Genomic DNA, 27449 nt, shown 5'->3' on the forward strand with positions numbered 1-27449 from the left:
GGAAGAGAAATACAAGAGAGATCAAGCTTTATTCTGTAATGTTAAAGGGTGCACATGCATGGATGTCACTTGTTTAATCCCTGCCATACAATGTTATAATACTTGCTGGACGTTTCTCGAACAGTTTGTGTATTATATCTCTTCTTTCAATTCTGCAGACTAGGTCTTGAGGAGTTAAATCTAATCTGAGTAAGCCATTTCCAGACAAAGCAATTGAATGAATTGATGTTCTTCCCTTGAAGTTAAACATTAATCTTTTTGTCCTTAATATGCCTTTACATGACAGAAAGTTAATTGGAGATGTTTTTCAAACCTTGATATGTCCACCAAATGTATCATAACTGAAGAACTGACAGTCCTTTTCAGGATAGCAGGTATTTTCTGTCTCCCCTTGTATTAGGATGTTTCTTGTAAGAACTCCAACTTCTGCTCTCATGTCCACTCCATCAATTACTTCTCCTACATGAGGAAACTGAGGGTTTTCTGTCCAACAACAAGTTTTGAAGCAAGAGAAAAAAATAAGAAAAAAAAGTCACCACTGATTAAAACCAGAATCAACTTATATGAGTAAGAAAGATAACTGTGGCAACAAAAACTGCACATTCCTCCTTAACATGCTGGTGTCTCTTAGCTTTTCTTATGGTAGATGTATTTATCGTTTTAATAAGAAACTAATCCTCAAAAAATGTGAACATTTTATTTGCAGGTGTGCCTTATAGTTTTGATCCAATAGTTTGTGAACAGAATGGGAAAAAAACAAGAGCTTAAATTAATCAAATTATCAAACTTTTAGTGAAACAGAGATGCAGACTTGCTATAAAAGAAAAAAGATTCTGGCTGCTTAATCTGTTTCAAAGACAAATTAAGAAGTGAAAGTGAAGCCAAAACACTGTTTGGAAATGCTGTATTGATCTTTTCCTAAAAGAAAAAAGGACTTGCTTTCCTCTTTCTTAGGTAGTTATTCTGAAGATGTATAAACTCAAAATTAGGGAAGATAGTCTGGTTTTACACCCTTCTTCAAAAACCTAATCAATTTCTCATTGAAACTGAGAAAATTACGTGGTTCTGTAAACCTTAAAAAATGCAATTATGCATTCACTGATATCCTGAATACAGACTATCACAATCCTTGCAAGTCTTAAAAAAAAGGATATAAGCCTAAACTACCAGAACTTGAAGCAGAACTAAGAGCAATACCAACACTGTATCTGCTTCTGAGAATTTAAAAAGACAAGAGATGTCTGTAAATGGGACTGCACTCCTCTCTCTAAAGGCTTGCCTATTGTTTTTCCCTGTATTTGACTAGCAACGCAAGAAATCAAGTGCAGAAAGAGCAACCAAGGCTCCTACAACACAATACTTTTTAGTTTTCCTAATAAAGAAAGGTGAAGCCAGCAAAACCCCTAGCAAAACAATGCTAGAAATAATTTCAAGAGATGGTATGTTCTTCAGCATGTCAAGTTTACCATTATATAGAAAATTTCTTCTTAGTGAAATAAATATATAGGGTAACGTGGGGATGTTTAAAATCTGTATACATTACTATGACAAAGAAAACTATAATGAGGGTGGCAAAGAATGCCAATTGAGAAAGCTGACTGGAAGTTCACTTCCTTTAGTATCTTTTTAATATTTAGCTAGGATTTACTTTCAAAAAAATAAAAATAAAAAGCCAAGATTTTGTATTTTATGCCATATTGTACATCTTGTGAAAAAATTTTGTAACCTTTAAAAGCAGCTGCTTTTTCACAGCACATGATTTCCAAGATGAAATAGTCTACACACACACTATTCAGTGGTGACAAACTTCTTAAACTTCATACTGCAGCCTTCCAGTTAAATTTGCTCTTTAAAACACTGTGCCCAATAAAACACACAACATGACATTTAAGAACAAAGCCCAGGAAGTATCACATTCAATAGCACTAAGTTAGCTCTACATCGTCACCCAAACTGGTATTCTCTGATGGTATGTGGTAAACACGGATATGCTTTCTTCATACTTGAGATTTCTCAATCCATAAAACATATGTGACCCATGCTAACAAATGTGTGAGAAGCAAATTTCACCACCAGAGGACAGACAGACTGGCAGTCCCTTAAGGCATAGCTGGACAGGGAAATCTGAGGCTGTTGACAGAAAACTTCCAAGAATGAAGAAGAAGAGCAGTTTGAAGAGCAGGAAGTTGCACTGTGCAGAAATTAATGGGACAAAACCAGACGGAGAAGAGCACTCAGGAGCTGCTGCAAACTAACATTGCAGAACAACAGTTGCTAGTTTGTGCTATGTATGGACTGATGCTGCATCCCACCAGGAGTGAGGAGAAGCTCCAGACCAGAAGCTGCAGGACACCACAGGGAAGGGCAGCACCATGGAGCAGGTGTGGAGCAGAAGGAAACAAGAGACGCCAGCATAGCTGGCAAGCCAGTCCCCTGGGAGGCTCTCATGATGTCAAGCAGAATGACTCAGATAATAAAAAGGAAATGGTCAACAACATGAATGACCATTTACTTGTGCATCACACCCAAAGGAAAAACAGATTGCAACTACTCAGGGATATCCTGTGAGAGCAGAATCTTGGAAGGGCCACTTGTATAACCATTATGTTGGGGGGGTGATAAAAAGAAAACTGAGGGAAAGGAGAAAAAAAGAAAAAGGTACAGGTTCAAAGACCAAAAGTTTCTTTTTCCCTTCCTGTTTTTATTTCTACTTTTTTAATAACAAAAGAAACACCAAAAATATTTTAATGGTAACAGTACAAAATATGAGAATGACACTAGAGGCAAGGGAAACAAGTAATGACCACAACAGCTATTCAAGCATGTATAAAGAGAACTTGTGAAAAGACAGAAAGGAGCTGAGGAAGGAAAACAAGCCTAACCCTACTGGAAAAAAAATAAGGCATTCAAAGAACCTGGGAAGAAATAAAAGTTAGCATGGTGAGCTATGAGGTAGACCTGACATACCGAGTCATTTCATAGCAAGGAGAATTACACATGTATGTGACAACAAAGCCATATAGTGATTCAAAAAAAGGCTGCTCTTTACTGTTTCCACTGCAAGAGCCTGTCCAGCAGCAAATACATATTTCACACAGATCTCCACATGGTGACTGCTCTCATACCTTTGACTTTAACCTGATGGTTGGTACACTCCGGGCAGGGAAGGAGGGTGAATTCCTCTGTCTGATACATCGAATAGTCTGTGCTCGCAACCACAATCCTGTCTCCTGGTTCCCAACTACTAACATCATCCAGAAGATTCAGTATTACTCCACCCACTGCTTCCACCTGGAAGCCTGATATCGGGACACCTAATTAAAAAAAAAAAAAAAAAGGAAATAAAGATTATATTCACCTTTATATGAAATAATTCCCAAGAAGATACTAATAAAATACGTATGAGATTTTGCAGGCCCCAGAGCCCTCTGAAGTACAACTCTGACCTCAAACATGCCATTGTGAGATGCCTTTACAGCCCGTTTACTTATTGGATCACAAAACAAAGGGAAAACACAGAACTAATAGTGACTGGAATAATCTATGTTTGTTTTTTTTTTTTCTTCAAAAAACCCTAGTATCATATGGCAGTAATTTGTAGGTCCAGCTACCTCAAAGTGACCTTTTTCTGCCATTTTAAACTGTGCAGATGTAATCAAGGATGTGGTAAAAAAAAGCAGAGGACTTTCTTTTTTAAGCACAACTAATAGAACAGTTTGGCAGTCTAAACTGCACCCACTAGAATTTCATTGGCTTATGATGAATTTGCTTAAGTTCAGTTGCTTTTGCTAACTCTTGAACCTAACTCTCCAGCACCAGTAGGTAAAAGACGTATTTTGGTTCATTATTTTTTTTAATGTAATTCTATACATGTTCATGGGGTTGCAATGAACAGTAAAGTAGTACCAAATATCTCAACTGCCTAGCAAACAAATTTATGACTACCATAAAAAATTTCTGAGGAAAACACAGTAGCATTTAGTAATTCTAAAAACGGAAAGAGATGATTACCCATAAAAACTCAGATCAATGGTATCTTAAATTTTAAAAAATAATAAAGGATAAAAGCAAGCAAGAGGCAGGTCTTCTAACTTTTTATACCACGGATTCAACTTTGCATCAGAACAGCTGCCTAGCGTTCAGCACCCTAACAGCAACCAAAAATTGTAACAAGAATAAAACATTTCTTTTGGCTTCTGCAGTGTTTTTTTTTAGTACCACAATCAACATCTCAGAAGCTTAGATTTAAAATATATATGAACTTCCAAATTACAAAAATAAATTTTAAAAGTGACAGAACTTATAAGACTCCTATCTTCATCTAAATATACTAGAATTTAAGGCTCAATATTATGCTGCTCACATACTGTATACAGAATGAGAAAATAGGTAGTACTGAAGAAATGCATCCTCCTATTTCATCCATAGCAAGAAAAAACAACTTACAGCAGCACTCAAAAATTTAAATTGCAAGCAGAAGTTCTAGTGAAAAAAAGCATATAAAGTATTTTTTCTTTTTCCACAACTGTAGGATTTCACAAAACACTTTCCTACCATCATTCCATTCGCTGTAAGCTCTCACAACAAACTTCTGACCATCCACTGTGAAAAACTCTTTCTGAGCAAGAGCTTTCCCACCAGTGCTGTGGTTTTCATAGTTTCTCACTGATTCATTACAGGAAGAATTTCCACCACCTATAACACCAACTAAAGCCCAGGCTTGCCTGTGAAAATCAAAAGTAAATGTTTAAATATAATGGCCCTTTAAAAATTCTTTACAAAACCAGGAAAAGACAAGGAGCATAGAAGTAATAAAAAACCTTTAGCTTGCTCTTCCAAATTCATTTTAAAATGCAACTTCAAAATGTAGAAGGAAATGGACAGAAGTAACAGCAGAGAAAAATGGTTTAAAGTAACTGGGGGTCCTATACACAAACTGGCAAATACAAAAGCTCTTACTGGGGAAGACTTTCATATACATTTTTAGTAAATATCCGACAAGATGTACAATTTTACCAAAGCAAATTGCTAGATGTGTGACAAAAGCCACACAGGATCCTATTCCCTAACAGCCTTAGCAGGGCCCAGGAGGAGCAGGAGTCAGTGCCAATGTTCCTGCCACAGCCCCCTGCCATTTGCCAGCAACACCCCAAAGGAGCACTCAGGACTCCAGGGGAACTCCAGGCCAGGAGGGATGGACACAGTCAGCAACAGTCACTGGTGCTGGCCCCTGTGCCAGACAGGCAATAGCTTTTGAATCTTTCAGGATGCTCAGACCCAGAAAAGGAAATGCATGCTGTTACACAATCTTTGTACAATATACCAGTGACATGTGTTTGGAAATTAAAAGCAAACAACGCACCACAGACAGCTGCCACCAAGTTAAAAAAACCCAAGTTTATTTTGCTGTCCTTTACTGCTCTGTAATGCCATAACCATGTGCAAAGAAAGCAGTCGAGATCATCTATTAAAAAGCCAGACAATTTTGCATCATTAAAGTTGAATCATTCACCCCAAGCGAGAACAGTGTCAGCTAGCTGGACTGCAGTCTGTTGATAATGATTGATTCAAAGGCAGATATTAAACCCACCTACAATCCAGTTGCCGTTATTTTAACCCTTCTTTAGGTTTTTGTTGATTGGGATCAAAAAGTCAAACAATACTTTAGCATTAGCATGTTCACAGGAATAGTATATACTGGGCCAGTTTTTTAGTAGCAGCAGCAAACAAACTGAACATTTCACATACCAACATTTAAAATAGTTATTTTGAAGCATGCTTTGCATTTCACATGTTGTAGGAAGAAGTAGAAGCGGAGAGAGTTGTAATGGAGTATTCACCTCCATGACAACATCTTTTCACTAGCTTTAGAGGTTTAAGAAAATGACTCTGCTTTTCCTGAGCACGCCATCAGGGAGAGCTTCTTGCCCATTTCCACCACAGAGACGGTTATGTGCTTACAGAGCCTTTAATGACCATGGAAAGCTTACAAGAATCAGTTCAGCAGAGAGGGAAAAAAGGCTGCTTCTGCCCAGTTACAGGCTGAAAATGTTCTTCATTTCAGACAAATGGGTGTGGACTTCATGGGCAGAGATAAATCCCAGAAACCAACACCTTTCAGGACAGGCTGGGCTGGCTGCACCACAACCTGAGCTATCTGAAGCCACACAGGCTTTGCTGCTTTCAGGAAGTGGTATTCTACTATAGGACATCCAGGTCTTGGCACTTTTGGCCAAACTGCTTCAAAGGCAAGTGCATTTCATCCCACACCCCTGTGCTTACACAGCCAGTGACACAAATGTACTCCTGATGGGAACTGAGGTCAGAACATGCCATCCTGCCTGACACGCCAGCTTGCCTCTGCCAAAGCACAGGGAGGAAACTAACTGGAATCCAGATGTCAGGGGCTAGTGAGGGATAAGAATAGAACGGAAAAATCAAATGACCAATTTCCTGGAAAACACTGGACAATACACAGAGGTTATACAACACCATCCCAATAGAAGAAGAACAACAGACTGACAGGCAGTTAGGAGACTGTATATACTTTTCACTTGTATTGCCAACACAGAATCACAGAATCATTTAGGCTGGAAAATACCTCTAAGATTATCACATCTGGTCTTTGATCTATGGCCACCTTGTCAACTAGACTACAGTACTAAGCACCACATCTCGTAGTTCCTTGAACACCTCCAGGGATGGTGGCTCCATCATCTCCCTGGGCAGTCTGTTCCAATACTTAATATCCCTTTCCATTAAGAAATTCCTCCTATGTTGAACTGTAAACCTCCCCTGATGTAGCTTGAGGTTACATCCTCTTGTTCTGTCACTCATTGTTTAGGAGAAGAGGTTGACCCCCACCCGGCTTGTAGAGAGTAATAAGGTCTCCTCTGAACCTCCTTTAATTCAAGCTAAACATTCCCAGCTCCCTCAGCAGCTCCTCATATGACTTACATTCTAGATCCTTCCTCAGCTCCGTTGCCCTTCTCTGGACACACTCCAGCACATCAGTCTTTATTGTACTAAGGGGCCCAGAACTGGACACAGGACTCGAGGTGTGGCTTCATTGCCCTGGTCCTGCTGGCCACATTATTGCTGATACTAGCCAGGACCTTTTTGGCCACCTGGGCACATTGCTTTGTGTTGCCCAGAGCAGTGTGGACAATCCTCTGCAGCACAAAGCCAAGTTCAGAACATGCACTGCAAAAAGCCATTTGCAACAAGTAATTGAAGAGCAATGAAGAGCAGTGTAAGTCTCCTGCTTTGATAACTCCTGTTACACCACTTCTACTGTCGCACAGTCCAAATCCTGACCAACTGAAAAGAATGGCAAAAAGACATAGAAACACCTTGTAACTGAATTTCAATCACAAAATAATTTTACAGGTCAGGTCCTTTGAGAACTCGATGGAGAGGTGATGTTCTTTTATTTCAACAGTGCAGGAGTATAAATAAGATCTTTGATATCTGGGATTAGTATCCCTTAGAAACAATGTTTTAGGTTGGAAGAAACCTTACAGATAATTTAGCTCTACTCCTTGTTCTTTCAAAGTCATACAAATTAAAAGCTTCACCTAGCAACTATTATCTATGTCTTAGAAGGAGAAAAATATTCTTGCTGTACCCAGTTTTAATTTCTATAAAGAACAGCAAAAGCAAGGATTCAGGAGTTAAGTAAAAAAGTCTGTCACACAAATACCAGTCTCTGCATGGCACTGCTAACTGAATACTATCATGGCAGCACTACATACAACACCAAGAATTCTTGGAAAACTTTATGAACTGTCGAAGTTTAACAAATCTCCCACAGCAGAATCTGCATATCATCTATATTCAGCACAAAAGGGAAAATAAATTGCTTACCTGTAACTTAATCCTCTCACAAACTTACTTCCCAGAAGATTTTGAATAGTCACTCTGGTTTCCTCCAAAAGATTTTTAGCAGCTGAATCTCCTACAGCAATAGCAATAATGCGACCAGGATGCCCATTTTTCAGTAAGTTCTGGAGCTTTAAGCTTTCCTCTGCAAATTCATGAGTATCAAACTTCAGCACTTCCAAAACCTCTGCTGTATCCTGATCGATCACTCTAACATTTAGTCCTCGGTAAAAATTCTTTTTAAATGTGTAACGACCATAGGCCAGCCCTGAGAAATATATAGTCTTTGATAGAAGAGTCCATGATACCTTCTGGTGCCCGTGCAACTCCAGCACTCCTTCAGGGCCCACACCAATAAATTTTTTGCCAAATTCTGGCACATCAGCACCTTCGTTTGACTTTCCATACAAAATAATAGTTGCTTTGGATTTATAGCGGCATTTCTCTGCTCCAACATGAAGCATTCCACCATCCTTTATCAGGATAAATCGAGTTCTCAAGGTAATGTTTTTAGAACCTTCTTTATCGTCACCAAAAACAAGTAAACCTAAAGGAAAAAAGTACATCAAAGCAAAATTCAGAGAGACTTAAATAACCAAGTTCTGCAGTAAGAACAAAAGAAAAATTACAGATTTATTTTTCACACCCATGAATTAAGCTTTATATTCTTACATACATTTCTTACATATGTTACACATAATCTTACACATATGGGAAAGTAACTGCTACCAATTGTGATTTATCTTTCTAAGAATTTGCTGGTTTATTCCTATTCTTTTTCTGCCTGTTTGGTAGGATTACTAACATACAACAGTTACCATTGGAGGACACATCGAGTACCACACAGGCTACGAAACAACCTTGTTTTCCTATATTGCACAGAAAACTACATCAATGCTGCACTGAAAAGATACTAGAGTATCATCATAGAGAATTCATCTTTTGAATGATATACCTGACGTGGCAGCAGGCTGAAAAGTAAAAAAGCATAACTGGTCAATCAGCTGCAAGATACAGTTTCAACATATTTTTATGCAGTCACAGAAGTAAAAAATATACAGGACACTGAAGCAAGGTGTTGCTATTTCATACCTCCATCCTGTATAACTATAGAGTGTACTGTAGCATCTGAGTTCAGACGAAACAAATCCCCTTTTTTAATAATAACTCTTTTTTCAGGATCTTTTCCAGGGCTCCAGTTTTTAAGGCGAGGGTTCTGATCAGGACAGTTCTCTGCAATACAATGTGAAATCCAACTTTTAAAAAACAAACATCACTACATCAGTCAAGGCAGCAGTACGATGAACACAAGTAAGAAAGGATCAGTCACCCCCAGAGGATGCCTACATTCTTCTGTGCTTTCAATACTGCAGTCATTGTATTTGAATAGCAAAAAAGACACCTGAAAAATAGCTAAAGTCTCAAGGAAGGAAGGCATTCTTTTACTGAATTGAACTACTATTGACCACACATTGTTGATCACAGATACTCTTGAACCCCATCTTATTTTTCTCTTTATTTGCTAGGTCACCTGTACTAGATGAGAAGAGATTAGCAGAATGCAGTCAGAGAGCAATCACACTGAGCACTGGAAGCCTGAGGCCAGCTAACTAGGTTAACATGGTTGTAAAGCATCTAAGAATCTCACCTCCTCAAGCTATCAACCCTGTCAGAAAGGCTGATTCCTTCCTACTTTTAAGCATTCAAATAATTCTTTCAGTGAGAGGGACAAGACACCTTTAACATATCTAGTATAAAACCTAATCAGCTAGAGCAGTTTCCCGGGAGATGAGACATTTGGGTCTCAAACATTTGTATCCCTTAGGAAGTCAGCTTAAATATTAGGCTACAAACTACACAAGAGCAGAGATACACACAGTCTTTGCTGAAAGCCGTGGCAGTACCCAGGCTAGAAACCAAGCTACAAAGCCAGAGGAGGAGAGACAATAGCAAGAAGTGACAGGCTTGTGTGATTTCAGACAAAGTTAAAGCAATGTAGTATTTATACCACACACCTCTTTAGCACATTAAGTGCCTGTGTAATGCGGAAACACAGACACTATAAAAACTGCAAAGTATATTCCTTGGATTATCTTATAGAAATTAAAAATAAATATTAAAAATTAAAGTATTAAAAATATTTTTCCTATGCAAAAGACAATCAAAATTTGCCAAAATAAACATGTTAACGGGCCAACTGAGGTCAACTACCAAAGTAGTCTTTTCATATCCTGTCTTCTGAAGAAACACACCCACACTTCTGAACTGCTACTTCGGAGGCAAAAATCCATCAGAAATAGTCCATTTTTGCAATATCTAAAGAAACCAAAACCTATCCACAAGTTTAATACAAGCCAGCCTTAGTTTTGCTAACAGAAATGTTTTTCCTTTGGTATTAACTTTCCACATTTCAAATCCCTCCCAACTCCGGAAAGCCACATAAACCAAGATTTGACTACCAGCACGAAAAAATTATCAAACTGCAGAAAGGGCAGAAGGCATACAAGCAGTATTATGAAAATAAAAACAAAATAAAATCTTTTGGGATGATCCTATGAAGATCAGGTTTTAGAAGATGTAATTCATATAATAAAAAGCAGGGAGAACTGCTATCAGCAAGACTGCTAAGCACTCACCAGATAAAGACAAGTTTACTGCCTGACTCATGCAGAATCCCTAATCCCTTTTCCCCAGACACTACACACACAAGCACTGTGAAGAAACACTTATTTCCTGGCTGTTAGCAAAGGGCAGTGTGAGGAAACCATGAGTCAGCAACCTGATGACTTCTGCTTAGTGTGATTCACAGAAGAGCCGATCTAGCAATCATATCTTTTTCTATTGAATCAGAAAGAAGATGTATAAAACAGTAACTAAAAATTATTATAATTTTAAAATCTATTGTACATTACAATCCAGCAAGAAAGCCATCAGATTCAGAAAACAGGCACTCCTGTAGCATAAACATGCTTTTGGGGCACAGTGGGTCAACTTTTTTGGCAAGCAGATCAGATGTGTTTAGCAAAAGTATTTTGAAATTCTCTCTTAGCAATTATGGTGGGCTGCATGAAAACATCAAATATTATCTCCAAAATTACCAAGTAGACTTTACAGAAAACAGTTACTGCCTTTAAAGTTAAATAAAAACAGAAGACCAGAAACCATTAGGTGCTGACCTTGCCAAATTTAGCCACTCATATTGAAAATTTTTCAAGTCAAGCCTCCGCTTCAAAACATTTCTGTAAAAATGGGTCAGCATTCCTTCAGGTTTAGTGGCTTCTATTAGAGCTGGGGGGAGAAGTAAAATTTCTGCAAGTGGTGGAGGAAAAGTACACCATCCCACCCACAAGAAAACATCCCCCCAAAAAAAATCCCAATGCTAGAACCTTGCATGGAGCAAGCACATGAAATTGAAAGGAGAAAAAGACAGGCAGGGAACAATTCTGCAGATACAACTAAATAGTTATTTTCTACTTGTTTAGACACCATGTCTGGAATTTTTAAGGCCTCTGGGAAAGTTATCAGTGTTATATTATGCTCAGAAGTTTATCAGATTTTGGCAGCTAAATTTTCTGAGGGTCCTGTTTATCCCCTTGGCAAGGTCCAGTAAGAGCGAAGAACTTTTCCCTGTCCCTCTAGCTTGTCATTCTGACCCCACATCAGAAGCCTGGGGAAATGGGGAAGGAAATTGCACTTCCACTGCTCTCCCTGATCTCCAGTGTTCGGGACTCTGTAGATGAGTCAGGAGTAGATGTCAGGAATACAGAAGCTAGGAGCAAAAAGAAACCAGCTGACAAGCATGAACAGAAATGCTGACAAGCAGCATCTTCCCTTTGGGGAAATTTCAGTGGCAGTTTAGAATTTACGTACATTTACTACCAAGTGTCACATTTCTTCCGCTGCTTTTTAAACGGCCATTAAAAGTTCTGACAATATGGATTTCCAACTAGCCCTGAAGAAAAGTACACTTAACTGGAGCTGGTGGTGTTTGCTGCAGTACTACACATGCTTGGTTGGAGCTCTTATGCACATGTTAATGCACATTAAAATTTCAACCTGCTGGGGAACTTTTGGGGAGTTTCTGTGACAACCATACTGCAAGATTAAAACATCAGCCAGGCTTTCCTTACTGTCAGTAGGAGTTTCTCTTGTGTCAGGGTTTCACAGTATCATAGAATAAATACACTGGAAGGGACCACAGCCTCAGGGTCATCCCAGAGCACACTGCATAGAATTGTGTCCAGACAGTTGTGGAGTATCTCCAGTGAGGGATACTCCACAGCCTCTCTGTGCAATCTGTTCCAGTGCACGGTCACTCACACAGTAAAGAAATTCTTCCTCATATTAAGGTGGAGCTTCTTATTAACTCTTGTCTTACTGCACAACAGCACCAAGAAGAGCCTGGCTGCACTTCAAAGTACTTCAGAGTGTTAACCGGGTAAGTCACCCTCCAGTCTCCTCTGGAATTTGTCTGTAATGAAAATGCTTACTGCATATGTACCTGTTAGCAGCAATGTGTATCATAACAAGAGGAATAATCTTCCATTTACTAGTCCCTAAGGTTTTGTTATTTTTCTTCATAAGTTTCAGGAAATCTCAGCAAACCACCACCAAGAGCACTTCAGTTGGGTACATGCATTTATTTTGTACTGTCATCTGAAATCCTCAGTTAGTTATCTGATATGTTCAGCCTGCATTGCACTGACTTTGGAAACAGCTTGTTTTTAATTACTGTGTCAAAAGCCACTGAACGTCTGTTATTACAGCAGCCAACAGTTTTAATTCAAAATCTTGTTAAGCTTTTAGAAACCTAACTGCTGCCTTAAAAATAGCCAAAAACTCCAAACTCACTAAAACAACCCACTCTCCAAACTTTACTACCAATTTTTAGCAACTGCACCTCATAGCATCTTCTAGGAGTAATTGGCTAGAGGGATGTACACTTTGTGATCATATAACCTGTTAATGCTTTACAACCACCGACACACTTCAGAGATTCTCCAAATTCCAAAAAAGTTGCCCGGTTTTCTAAAATGAGCTGAAAACAAAAAAATCGGGGCTAATAGAGCAAAAAAGGCCCCTAATCAATTTGCATATAAACAAAACAAACACATACTATTAGCACAGGTTCTAAGAGATTTTAATATTATTTTAATTTAACATTTTCTTACTTTCTTCCTCAGTTACTGCTCAAACAGATAGGATTTAGTTTTGTCTACAATTTGTGAACCTATGAGACAGCTTCTGCAGATAAAAATAATTATGCTTATAAAACATTCATGCCTCTTTCTCCCCTTACCAGTAATCTTTATTTACTGCTATGCCTTTCTGGTTTATGTAAGTAAATCAAACCATACGTAATAAAAACAACACTGATAACAAAAAAAGGAGCTGATCTTTGCCCCCCAATCTCTGCCTCCTTCGATATTAAAATCACAGTGAGTGCCCTATTAGCTTTCAACATTAATCCTGATAGTGAATTATTGAGTTATGTTCACAGGTAACATAACTTCTAGGATGATTTCCTTAATGAACTTACCATCTGGAGCATATTTTGAAGCTATTCCCAAAAAAATTCCCAGTGCAACAAAAAGTGAAAGGCTAGAAATGGCAGAGCAAATAAGAGTATTTTTATGCCTGTTGGCTTCTGCCTGTCGGCGGTGCTGCTCCACTGGTAAGGATGCGAGTCTTGTCTGGGCTTCTTGTCTCGCCGAGGTAAATTCTGCTGCAGCATGGCTCTGCGAAGGTGGCGGGGGACGGAGAGGGGCAATTCTCCCGGGGACGTACCCCGAGGACCTGTGACTGCTCCCATTCTGAGGACGGAGGAATGCAGGGGAGCTCCCCCTGGTATCAGTGCCTTGCATGTTATAAAGTCACTGGAACACACACAGAGGGAAAAAATAAGAGACAGGCTTTCAGAAATCAGATCAAAATGCATAAAACAAAAAAAGTAACAGCAACAAAAGGCAATTTTAAACCATGTGTATCAAGAGCAGCCACTGAAGCTGTGACTATTTACAAAGTATCTGTTACTCAGTTGCTACTGGTCACTTGCCATGGTATAACTGCATGGAACAATAGCATATGCGTATTCAACAAAATTAAACACAAAAGCATGTGGTATGGGAACCCAGTAAAGCACAGACCATTTCTTCATAGTTCCAGTGGGTGTTTTTCACAAAGTATTTTCACACTTAACTTGTATTATGAGATTAAGAAATCAGATGAACAGTGAGAAAGCTAGCAACCCCTGCTTCCCCACAGTTATGCAAACAATGTGTAAACTTATTTTTTCTGTACACAGAAGCTGAACAAATTCCTCACTTTCCCTTATAGAAAAGAAGCTGAAAAAGACAAGCCTGTCTTCCACACTGGAAGTCTTAAAAGCTGTTTAAATTAAAATACCAAATACTATTTCATTTCTAGTCATGCTGATGCAACTTAGTCAACACTTTTAACAAGTTGAGGTGCACAGAGCCAGTAAACTCTTAATTTACTGACAGCAAGATTTAACTGCTAGTAAAGCTGCATCATGAACGGCTCTGTAAGAAGGTCACCTACCTCTTATTCAGCAAACCTTGTGATTCTTCTGTGCTGAGATGCCTGGTTTGGACACAAAGCCTGGAAGCAACATGACTGCTCCAGATCTCTGCACCTATTGCCTAGAAGTGAGTGCTACCTTTATTTCAGTTACCAGTATTGTTTCCATCTTTCTTCTGAAGCACACCAAGAGGAAAGCATACCAGCACCATCACTGCCTGGCCCATCCTCATCACCAGTTCTAACCCACCACACTTGTCTAGCTTAAGAGATAAACTTGTATTTGACTGTTTTCTCTGGTTTTCTAGTCAACAGTGTTGCACAGAGTATTCACAAGGCTGTCATATTTTTTTTTCCTAACTACGATTAGCATTTCTTATAGATGAATTTATTTGAGAAGGATGCTCAAGTCTCAGTTAACTGAAACCTAACTTTTGAAACTAAATTCCAAAGGGGATTTAGGCATAAGTCATGTGCATTAAACAGCAAAGTGCAGAGAAAATAAAAACTACAGATAATAGAAGAGTATAAAGATCCTCTTTCTCTTCCATTAACAAAGGGAAGCCTGAGCCATACTCTGAAGTGTCAGGCATGCTGACGAAGGAGAAATGTGACAAATGAGTCAACTAATCTTATTCGGAGAATAAGCAAAGGAGCCTTTTGTCCCACATGCTGCAAAATCTGATACTTCACTGTTCAAAGAAAAAGAGCTCTTACTATTGAACAGGCTGGATTACCCTTTCACAGGAGACAATGCATCTCCAGATGTACGCACAATGACAATGAAGCCACTGAAACATTAACTGGAGTAGCTATCCCAGAGTGCAAAAATTATTCCAAGTCCTTCAGAAGTGCTTCTTGCACCTGTTCATTATAACAAATTAATTTTCAGCATTCTCCTTTCTGTTCTCTGGCAAACCAAATCCTCTCCTCTCAAACTTAACTGCCCAATCTGTTGTGTGCACTGTGGAACACTTTGCTTTAACCTCATGTGCCTTTACACTCAGCTTATCATCTCTCAGCAGTGAAACTAATTTCTGTGCTTTAGATGTGGTATTAAAAGCTGGGTAGAGATAGAGCTTTTCAGCTAATTCAAATACAGTATTTATGTCTAGCTAAACAAATGCTGGACTAGCTTCTTAATTAAACATTTTAAGAAATCTGATCCAGCATTGAGATTATTTTTTTTAATGGTTTGAAACCTCAACTCCTTAAACTCGGTTAATTTTTCAGTTAGGATATTTGTCTGTGACACTGAGGAAATTACTACAGTGTTCATTATACAGTAATAGCAACAGTTAGTTAAAAAGTTTTTCAACTACTCAGCTATATCAACTGAATCCAGATTGGTTGTGGAAGAGTTGAAATAGTTTTACAAAATAATTTTCCCACAATTCTTCCCACTAAGGCCTCCTACAGTACTGCCAGACCTCTAAAGAAATAGTAAAAAAACCAAATAAAAAGCACTCATCACAGCAATCATTGGAAACACTTGTGTCATATTTCAAGCATATTTTGTGTTACACAAAGCATCCTGCTTTGCAAACCTCATTTTGGCAGTTTTAAAAGGTTTTCAACTATCCCACTCAAGCGAAAACAGGTCACCCCAAGGATGGGTGGGAAAGAGATGGCAGAATTGCTGTCTTACCCATTACAAAATAAAAATAATTAAACTAAGCCAATAAGGAGATACTCAGCACTTTCTAAGGATTCACCATATAGTCTTCTATTACAACAGGAGTAACCATTGCAAAACTTCCTTCCCTCTTCATGAGTTATTTGAAATTCGCTAGCTGAAAAAGGATCTCTTCTATCCTGTAGAGCAGCTCCCAGCTTTTTTTGAAAAAGACAGACTGATAATCTGATTCGAATTATTGGCTTGTTTATTTCCACTCTGTGGAAGCCTTCAGAAAGCACCACACAAAAGCATGTATAGTAATTGTCTGTACGGCCAGTTATGCCCCAGAGAATGCTGGCTGCATGAATACAGTTTGTATGTCACAAATAAAACACAAGTTTTACTCTGCAAATGCATTTACAGAGTAAAATGCAGAACAAAATACCAAAACTGTTGAACAATTTAAATACCACATTTGCTTGAAAGTTCCTATGAACCTGAATTTTCCCATGTTTCCCTTTGACCTGTACCTATGCTGTGGTCTCCTAAAGGAACTCATGATCTGGGCATCTCCTCCTGACAAGAACACCTCCCACTTTTGCAATTGCATTGTGGTACACAGAATGGTGCCATATTTTACTTTCCAGCTTGCTTCAGAGCACTTTCAAAAGTTTTCACACCATATACAACCAATTACCTAACATTTATACATGGGTCTTTGTGTACAAATGTGTTATTTGTCATGCCATTTACGAATACTGCTGTCTCACTATTCCCAAACTTCTTGCACGTCAGCTTTCAAGAGAGTATTATGCAAGATTTTAAATCCATTATTCATCACAGCTTTTAGTCAGAGCCATACTTAAGCATGTGTTTCCAGCTCATCAGTAAGAGGGAAGCTTCCAATGCACAGACTCAGCTGGAGTATCTCAGATGCTTCAGCCCACGATGTATCTGGAATCTCTCAGATATTTCATTGCCACCCATCTGCTGGATGACTGCACTATTTGCATATTGCTCTTTTGCAAGAGTAGGACAACTCCACACAATCCAGGTCTCTGCTCATGCACCCCTTCCTACAGCATGAGCAAGCAAACAAGTACAGCTCATACTGGTCACATCAGCCAACCCAGCTTAAACCACCTTAAATTAAAAAAAAAAAAAATTAAAAGGTTTATTTTGCTCAGCTTCCAAGTGAAAACAGTGAATACCTGCAAGCCTGGATATGTCTACAGAGCAACTGAGCAAACAGATGTGGACAGCAAACCCCAGCAGGCAGACAGCAGTGAGACGCTGAACAGGCTGCAACATCTCCCATCTCAAGTATTCCTTCACTGCTTTTAACTTGTGCTGCTACCACACTCTCATACAAGCCCACATTGTTCCACACGGTCAGAAACTGGAAACATATGCACTGTACAACCAGCGGACAACGTAAGAACCTCCTGAGACATAACTGCGTGCTCAGAAGCAAGCAGCATGCTTATCCATTACTCATTTGGGGGCTGATTTCCTGGAAAGGAATTAGCTTATTTTACCAGATAATTTAAACGTCACAAGACACCACGCAAAAAGTGAGAAAAATACCAAGCTATTTTACACTTCTGTGTTGTCAAATGCTAAGTGTAATAAAACGTGTCAAATATGCTAAAATACTCCCACACCTGCACCATCTGAAAACGTTGTAAAGAAAGTTCGCTTACTTCTTACAGTGCAAAGAAATTCATGCTTCTCTTTAAGCATATTTTAAGGATCACACGTCTTAAAAATAAAGAGAAACCAGAAGAAATTACATACTTCTGTTGACTGGCCATCAAACACCACCAGCTCTAGTGCTGACCTATTACAATAGTGTCTAGTCTCAGAGTATATAATTCCCGCTAAGGAAAAGACTGAGCAAAGGGTGGAAGAAAACAACACATACAAAAAGAAATATTTCCCCATGCAATAGAGTAGTAAATTTGCAGACAACACTAAGCTGAGAGCATGTGTCGATCTGTTGGAAGGTAGGAGGGCTCTGCAGAGAGACCTGGAACAGATGGATGGGCAGAATCCAATCGGATGAAGTTTAATAAATTCAAGTACCAAGTCCTGCATTTTGGCCACAACAACCCAGTGCTACAGGTGGGGACAGTGTGGCTGGACAGTGCCCAGGCAGAAAGGGACCTGGGGGTACTGGTCAACAGCCAGCTGAACATGAGCCAGCAGTGTGTGTGTGTGCCCTGATGGCCAAGAAGGCATCCTGGCCTGTATCAGGAATTGTGTGGCCAGCAGGAGCAGGGAGCTCATTCTCCCCCTGTACTCAGCACTGGTGAGGTCACACCCTGAGTGCTGTGTCCACTTCTGGGCCCCCCAGGTTATGAAGGACCTTGAGACACTTGAGCACGTCCAGAGGAGGCAAAAAGGCTGGTGAGGGGATTGGAACACAAACCCTGTGAGGAATGGCTGAGGGAGCTGAGGTTGTTTAGCCTGGAGAAAAGGAGACTCAGAGGTGATATTCTCACTCTCTATAATTCCCTGAAAGGTGGCTGTAGTCACTTGGGGGTTGGTCTCTCTTTCCAGGCAGCAACTGACAGAACAAGAGGACACAATCTCAAGGTGTGTCAAGGGAAAATTAGGCTGGATATTAAGAAAAAGATTTTTATGGAAAGAGTGATGAAGTACTGGACTTGTCTGCCCGGGGAGGTGGTGGAGTCACCATCCCTGGATGTGTTTAAAAAAAGATTGGATGTGGGACTTGGTGCCATGGTTTAGTGGAGGTGGCAGGGCCCTTCTATGATCTTGAAAGTTTCTTGCAACCTAGTGATTCTGTACCACGAAAGTTATTACTGCTTTAGTGGTAGAGGCACTTTTCTGGTATAAAACCAAAGGGCAGTGAAAAATCCATGAAAAGGGAAAGGGACAAGAACTCAGTAAAGTAAAAACAATTACTTAGCAGAATGTGATGTCAGGCAAGCTCCTAAAGCATGATGTGCACACCGTTACAGACCTCCAAGCTGGTCAACTACAACAGAAATACAAATTTCAATACCTCAAGTGCCTTGGAAGTCCCCAGTTCAACAAATCTCAACCTCACCAGTAAGAACAATTCCAAACATGGTACCCACATGCTTTCCTTTCTGGTTTAACATTTTCTCCTCCTGCCTCATTCCGAAATTACACCTATTCACTAAGACAACAGACAGCACATTGGAAGGAACCTACTTTTCCACTCATGCACAAAAGCTGGAAAGAATACGTGCAAAGTAAGATACACTGCTACAGTTACAAAACTCTTGGAAATGACAATATTTAGAACTGTGACAATATTTAGTCTGAAAAATCTCAGCTGACTTACAAAAAAAAAAAACTGTAAAAACTCTACTGACATCTAGACACATACACTGTTTACTGCATGCCTCCAAGTTTTCTCCCATGCGCAGCACTTTCAGAAGAAAATTAGAGCAAAAATCGGCAAGAAACAGAGATATAAGAATTGTAAAAGTTACAAAACTTAAAAGATAACCTCTATTGCAGTAGACTTTCTGAATTTTCTGTGTAGCAACTAATAGTTTTTAGTGAGTTTCTTGGCACGTTGAAAACATGTAAAATTGCACGATACACAACCACTGGCAACCACCTAAGCCACGGTCCATATTTCTTAAACCAAATCATTCAAAGTATAGAATCACAGAACTACTTCAGTACCACACATCAGGAGACAGAAGTGAAAGCACACATTGTATTTACAGTATAAGAGAAGGCCTAGAGATAGAAATAATATTCTTCAATTGGTCTAATGAAATCTTGGAGAACACAAGACTCTCTCCAATTCAGAAGAAATTTCAAACATATACAAGTAGGGAAAGTTGGACTACGTATGTTTAGGTGATATGCAAAACTATTAAGCTATTATCTATGGATTAGAAAGGATGATGAGGTGAGGGGGAGAGGATGGTGAGAAGACTGCATTCCAAAGGAAAGAGGTAAATAGACACTCTGGAATAGAATTTGTCCGCGGGAATAAGTACAAAATTATGGGCAAGTAAAACCACTCTCACATCCATAGCTGACAGCATACAGGAGAGCCATTAATTTCATTTCTACCCTCTTGCACATGTGTTTGGCACATTACTATTAATGATGTGACAAAGACCAGAGGGTATTTGTAAAACTGAAACCATTGAAAAATGGTTCCCTGCTCCAGTGACAACTGGGCTTTTGTCCTTCACATACAGTCTGTTTGAACAAGCTCTGCAGCACTCACCTCATTTCACTTACACAACATTTGATGCAATAGAAATATCTGATCTTACAGAAAGTTTACATACAAAACTTAGGGATTTTTGTAGGGCATCTTACTGCAGAAAATGTAAGGACATGGTTTTTTCCATTTCCTGTAAGCTTTCAAGAATTCTAAATTGCAGAAGACACTGCAATTTTCAATCTGCTCAAATAGAACTGCAGTAGCTTCAGACTGCCCATTGAAACAAAGAAACATAAGCCAGTAGTCACAGCAAACTGTAGTCAATGTATCTAAAATGGTATCCGACATTTCCAGTGAATTCTATTTTCCTGCCCTTTGTTTCTTTTTGACAGTTTATCTTTATAAATTGGGGAGGTCTATTCTGTTTTTCATTCACTTTTTTAAAAACAGCTGGAGTAAACCATGCAGAAACAAGTGAATTATTGACAACTTAAATACTGTACATTCAAGAGCACACTAGGAAATATATCATGTGCTGAAATATGCAAAAAGAATGGAATAATTTTTACTGCTCCACTTTCAGAAATGAAATGTTTAATAATTTATATAAGAGATCAAGAGTGGAAACTTGCATTTTAGCCACCATTTGACATTAGCATTTGCATTTGCCACTAGCTTCCTGCATGAGTCACAGATTATTTGGGCCCCAAGCCTGTAACATGAGAAAAAAAATATGGTCACTAGCCTCACAGGGATATTATGAGGGTTAGTTTAGAGAACGCTTTGGATTCAGCTTAGTGATGCATCCAGTACAAGCCTACTTTTAAGTAAATAAATAGCTACACTTAAGTCAACAACTTTCACACAAAAGTGATGGATTTGCCACATTCACCTTAGGGAACCTGAATAAGATGGTAGGGAAAAATCCCAATAAAACTCAGGGAAAAGCATTTAAACTACTTCTCATATGGACAAAAAAGAAGCGGTATACAGATATCTACAGTCTCTAGAAAAAACACAAATCCCAACCAAACAGCTACATCTTAGGACTTTAAAGCAGAAAATTTTCTATATAGTGGTAATACACTTCAGAGAGGTAAAGTTGAGTACTGGTGCTGCCTTGAATCACTGGGCCTACAATCCTCCTCCAAAGAGGAGGATAGTAAGATTAGATATCTATTATTCAATTAGAAAAGCACTTACAAATAGATTATAAGGATATATAAAAGTACAGAATATAACAGGCAGTGGGGGAAAGAATCACATCTGCTATTTAGCTTTGGTAAAACTGATATGTGCAAAAATACTCCTGAGTGTACTCATAACTTAATCAAAGGGTTGACATATTTAAGTTCTATTAAAACATGAATCTGCATGATAACATATCTTCCATATCAGCATGTGCATTTAGTGCCTTCTTAGACAAAGTTGTTAGGTTCTTGGAATTTCTTGCTTCAGTTGAACTCAAGATTCAATAAATGGTAAATCATCCCTTATTCTGCATAGTTGAAGGACTGTCTCTGCAGATTTTTACTGTGCATCAACCACAAAAAAATACTGCTCGAAAAACTGAATTGTTGCAGCTGCACACCCACATTCTTTTGTCTTGCCTTTGTATGAGCCACGTTAAATGCGTCTGCATTAAAAAATAATTAAGAGCTGCAAATCACATCCAATCAAACACAGCTGCAACATAAGCACCTCTTAGCTCTTTGAACTCTCAAAAGACTCTTCACACTGGTGATGGATGACTAAGAGACAGGCTATATGACACAGATCCATAGAATCAGAAGTAGCTGATAGAATGCAAACATTTCATGCCCATTCCAAGGAGGAAAAAAAGCTGACACAGAAGTCTCTGAAGTTGAATCAGTACTATATGCTTTGGACTTCAAGAATTTGTGCAGGTTCAGAGTGCAACAAGTCTGCAGGAGAGAAGTCATTTGAGGCTTATCGAATAAATAACACTGCCTCAAGTTTAGGAAGCCCTTGAAACACAAGCTGGAAGCAGGAGCACCACAATACAGTAGCTTCACCAGATGACTATTACCACTGTCAGACACTGAATAATTGCCTGTATGGACACTTTGCCCGATGTGATGTGTCACTCTTCTACTACGCTTTAAGACCTCATTTCACATTCACATTCACTTTTCCAAAATCACGTCTCCTCCTCTAAGGACGAAATCCCCCTCAACTCAGCCACTGCAATTGCCTGTAGAGATCAGCAACACAAAATACACCTTCACCGGATCCCGTACATTAACATGCCAAACTGATACATGGTAGCTGAAACACAGCACAGTTTTCATTTTGCTGCAGGAAGTGCTGCAATCTAGCAGAAAGGCACAGCACATACCAGCTAACACATGAAGGCACAAAGGCATGTGAAAAAAGTTTCTACTGATGAACTAAAAAATAACTTGTGTGCATATCGGAATGCCAACATTACCCATGGCTCTAAAGTATCTCAGAAATCACAGGACTACATGAGCTGAGAGGCTGGTGAAAAAGGAACAGTGACTTAACTTATGCAACATGATATGTTTGTACAATTTTGTAAAAGAAAACAACATGCTATAATTTTCTTTTTATAAAAAATACGAACAGCCTATTTGGGATCTCGAAAGAGCAAACTCTCAAGCTTCAAACAGCAAAACAAAGCCCTGTAATCCACCATTAAGTATGCATTCTGCTGAGCTGATGGCTACACTCATATTTTGGCTTACTACAGTGAATTCCATTCTAGGAAACTCCAAGAACTCTACACCCTACTTCCAAGTACTGCGACGTCCTGCCAGGTATAGCTAGTCATCCTGCATGACTGCACTACTTTTTATACATGTTCTTCTTAATCCCATGTGTCAAAAAAGATAGTAGAGCTACTAGCATGCACCCTTCTGTTAACCTACCTCACAACAAAGCAATAAAATCAGTTACAAGTTCTAAAGTATGCATTCTTTAATGCCTTCAGTATTTTCTTTCCAATTGGCAAATACACCACTTTCCCTCTCACATCTTTGCTCAACTTTTCGACTCTTTTTCCAGTTTCTTTCCCAGTATTACTATTCCAAGAAAATATTTCTGTGGATTTCTACACCCACATCTAAAAATAACTCATTCCCATTTGTCTTGCCAAAACTACCTCCATTAAACCAATAGTGAAATGCCTTTTGGTAAAAATAAGCTGAGAATGTGTCAATCATAATTTGATTCCAAGCTGCAATTTACAACACAGACTTTAATCATGTTTTGATGTATACCATAGGTGATTCTACAGAACAGCCTTAATAATGCAAAGAATGAACCTTACTGTTATATTTCAGATCACACTCCTATGACTTAATTTTTTAATACACAAAAAGCAAGATTTACTAGGTGACAATTTTCCCACTAATTTCTGTCTGAAATTTTTAAATCACTGGTACATGCACACAGAAGGTGAAGAACAGTTCATCACAAGCACTGTGGGACAAGTTTCCTTGAAGTCATGCATGATGTGGGCCACCAGCGGCAGGGCAGAGGCAGCAGAGGTGTGCCCTTACAGCTGTGACGGCTGCAGCATCAGCCTCCAGCAGACAATGGGGACAGGTTCTCTCTCCTCCTCAGCTCCGGTAAAAGGCAGAATCAAGAGCAGAGGGATCTCCAGTCCGAATGGAGAGAGTAGTCAGAGCCTTCCCACAGGTAAAGAAGAAAAGAGCTCCCTCCTAGTCAACAGGTAACAAACAAAACTGAGTCACTGCTCATTTTCTGCAAACAAGACTTACACAGCAAGAAGCTGAACTGACTTACCTCAAAACACACAAAAACAGTACACTAAAACTGTTTAATAAAACTTTTCTGAAACACACTAGACATATCATAAAGGAAGTAAATGACTGTGCTTTGTATTTGAAGCACATTAAAAGTTATCCATAATTAAAAAACATTTCTAATCACGACTATGCAAGGCATGCAGACATTTCTCTGCAGCCTCGGTGGTAAGAATGCTGTTTAGAAATATTTAAATAAGACTGAAAAGCACCTGTCCTACTGCACCCTGTCATTACTTAAGGAAATAAAACCTCCTAACTTGCTTTGAAGTGCAAGAAACTCAAATATGTATCAACTCAAAATAAAAATTAAAAAAGAAAGAAAAGCTGCAAAATAACCAAGGTAGTCCCACAGCTTGTGTTCTACCTATTTTTATATTCATATCGTAGGGGAAAACAACCTTTTTTAGTCTCCTGGTTTGTCAACTTGCAAGAAAAGTGAACTGTACCACCAAACAGTAATTTCCAGTCACAGGACCTGTAACAGCTAGGAAACCTTTAGTGGATTTCATAGGGCCTTCTGAAAGCAATCGTTTTTACACACCAGGGCCGCTACCTTCTACTAGTTAGTGTCTCTAACAACTAGCAACAAGTCAGATGAACTGGCTAAAAGCTTCCAGCCAATCGTCAACGCCACTTTACGTGTAAATATTTGTAATTAAAAAGCCCCACAGTGTGCCACCAGAGAACATCTATCCCCATCTCAAAAGAGCACACACCACAGCTCCTGTTGAGACCATACACTGAACTTCAGAAGACACTCTGATTTTACCATGGACCTCGCAAGACCCCTTGTCTTTGTCCTCTTCCCCTTCACACTCCTTTTATTCTTCCTGAATCCTTTTGTATTTGGGGGCATTTCTTGTGCTTTACATAGAACTTATTTATCCAGCCTCTTTGCCTAGCTCAATTCCCTGGCATATAGTCTGCTGGATGCTGTGTTAGTAGAGACAGTGCAGGAGGAACAGGCCCAACAAACTTGATCTGGCAGAAGACTTCACATTTGTGCAGGCAGTGTGCAGGATCCGTGTAGACAAAGCACGTTGAAGAGCTGTAGACTCCTAAGAACAAAGATGAACCTCCCTCCTCCTTGCCGCTACCCGTGGGCAATTTCACATCAGTAGCTAAGCCGCTGCAAATCTTTTTCTACGATTCATGAAAACAGACTAATGCCACACAAAATTACGAAGTACTACTTTATCGTCCTTATTACATTGTCTTTGTCGAGCCACAGCTGCTATTTTGTTTTTAGAGCTACTCCGAAATATAAAATCTCTTCCCTTTTAAGGAAACCGTGTCTAAACACACATGTAAAATACAAACAAGGCTAGTATCTCCAGTACATAGCCTTCACCTGAGCTGTGATGGAGCAGAAATGCATCTGATTAATCGCAGCACACCCTCGGAGGGGCTGCGAGGATGTAAAACTCTCACTGTGTCCTCCGTGCCTCTGGGCAAGTAAAGCAGCTGTTGGTTATCAGTCACAAGGACGGCATCCCACGACAGCCCAAGCACTCGGGGATGCCTATGACAAGCCCCAGCGCAGTCACGCCGCGAGGCGGACCCGAGCCCGGTCGCTCCCCACCGCGATCCCGGCAGCATCCGACCAGGCGCGCCAACAAAGCCGCGGCCCCGCGAGCGCGGCCCCGCCGCCGCACCTGCCGCGGCCCCGCGGAGCGGCGCGAGGCCCACACCTGCCGGGCACGCGCGGCTCCCGGGGGCTCCTCAGGGCGGCCGCGCCCGCCGCCGGCTGCCGCCCGGCCGTCCCCGCCCGCCGCTGCCGCCCCAGCTCCCTCCTTCCCTCCCCTCCCCTCCCGCCGGCCCCGGGAACAAAAGAGGCCAGTGCGGCGGAGCCCGGCAGGCCAGGCGCGGCGGCCCGGCCCGCGCTCCGGCCGCTCCGTCACGGCCCGGCCCGGCCCCGCGCCGGCCCCGGCCGGGCCGGGCGCGCTCTCACCTGGGCCCGGCGCAGCGGCGCGCTCAGGGCGGCGGCATAGCGCTCCCCGCCCCGGACACGGCGGGAGGCCGCCGGCTGCTCGCCAACTCCGCCGCTCCCCGCCTCGGCTGCCGCCCTTACGCAATTGGCAGCGGCCGCAACCCCCGCGGGGCGACCCAGATCGCGGGCCCCGAGCGGAGGCGGCTGCGCCCCGCCACGGCGGCCCCGCCTCCCGCGCTCCCACCGCCCCCGCGCCGGGGGAGGAGCGGGGCCGCCCGCCCGCCCCTCTCCCGGCCCGGCCGCCCCTCCGCTCCGCGCTCCGCCGGGCGCCGCGCTGCCCAGCCCGGCCGTGGCGCTGCCCCGCTGGACTGCATCCCTCCGGCCCTCCCGCCGGGAACCAGGTGCCGCCCTCTGCACACCCGGGCCTGCGGGCAAAGAGGAGGCAGCGGGGTACTTTGCATCCGTGCCCTGACCTACGGCTCTCCTCTGGGCAGCGTGGAGAAGAGCTGATTTGCAGCTCAGATACTGGACTCAGCGATAGATACCGATGTCCGTGTTGCAGTAATAATAACAACAGTAATAGTAGTACTACCATAATAATGGTAATAATAATAGTAATAAGAATAATAGTAATAAGAATAATTCTACAGTATAAACGCGCAGGTGCTGCCTGGGCGGTGTGAAACGTGCGCAAGATATGAGAGCTAGGCGACAGTGGAGAAAGACAGAGAGGGCTGTCTCCGGAGGGACAGCGGGGAGGGACACAGGGACACCCGGAGCGCACAGGAGGCGACAGTAGCAGAGAGCAGAGAAACGGCAGCTGTCGGTACGCCCCGGCTGAGCGAAGTTACTTACGGCGGTTGTAGTCCGGGCGGTCTGACCAGGGGAAAGAGCTGACTGAAGAACTTGATTCCGCTTTCTGAGTTGTTTTTCTTTGTTTTAATTTTGTTTCGAGTTCTAATGATTTTTAAAGTAAAATCAAACTAGACCCCAAAATGTTTTGAATTTCAGGGAACCCCTGCCTGTAGCTGTTACATAGCAAAGAGCATCAATTGATATAGATATTCAAGAGGGACTATGAAGCCTCAGGGCACCCTTAGCCTCAGGCTGTCAGCTTTGATGTAAGTCTGACAACGGGTTTCTCTTAAGTTTGGGACCTCCCACTATTTCCGTGCAGCAAGGTTGGGCCACACTCATTACTAATGAACCAGGAAAAAAAAAAGAAGCAAAAACTGCCCCCGATCGGATTCAAGATGCTTCAATGAAATGCTTCGGAAGATACAAGCATTTCCCAACATAGTTATTCCTTTGGGAATATTCCAAACAGATGAAGTCAAAGTGATAACTCATTTGTACATCTACGAACACGGACTTACTAACTCTGCCTCCAGCGATTTCCTCTTTGTTTAAAGCATAGTAAGCTTAGCCTGAGTGGTGTGCTTATAGCTCATGGAGACATCTAGCGCCTGAATAATAGAC

General features: G+C 40.8%; 1 protein-coding gene across 3 annotated transcripts in view; it reads right to left on the bottom strand.

The window, feature by feature from the left end:
* Positions 1–26076, bottom strand: part of CEMIP2 (cell migration inducing hyaluronidase 2) — a 49701-nt gene extending 23625 nt beyond the window's left edge. Inside the window, exons 1-7 of one of the 3 annotated variants that reach the window (XM_088157219.1) lie at positions 25992–26076; positions 13421–13757; positions 8974–9114; positions 7867–8428; positions 4555–4724; positions 3126–3314; positions 314–483 (exon numbers count right to left, since the gene is read on the bottom strand). In XM_088157219.1, coding sequence (XP_088013345.1) covers positions 314–483; positions 3126–3314; positions 4555–4724; positions 7867–8428; positions 8974–9114; positions 13421–13745 — 1557 coding nt within the window. In that variant the 5' untranslated portion in view covers positions 13746–13757; positions 25992–26076. Of the gene's footprint in view, positions 1–313; positions 484–3125; positions 3315–4554; positions 4725–7866; positions 8429–8973; positions 9115–13420; positions 16172–23770; positions 23968–25991 lie in introns of those variants that run through there. The other 2 variants (XM_088157218.1, XM_014886294.2) reach the window with 2 other exon arrangements.
* Positions 26077–27449: the final 1373 nt, after the last annotated feature.

The sequence above is a fragment of the Sturnus vulgaris genome, chromosome Z (genome assembly GCF_052056855.1).
Source record: "Sturnus vulgaris isolate bStuVul1 chromosome Z, bStuVul1.hap1, whole genome shotgun sequence".
NCBI classification, from domain to species: domain Eukaryota; kingdom Metazoa; phylum Chordata; class Aves; order Passeriformes; family Sturnidae; genus Sturnus; species Sturnus vulgaris.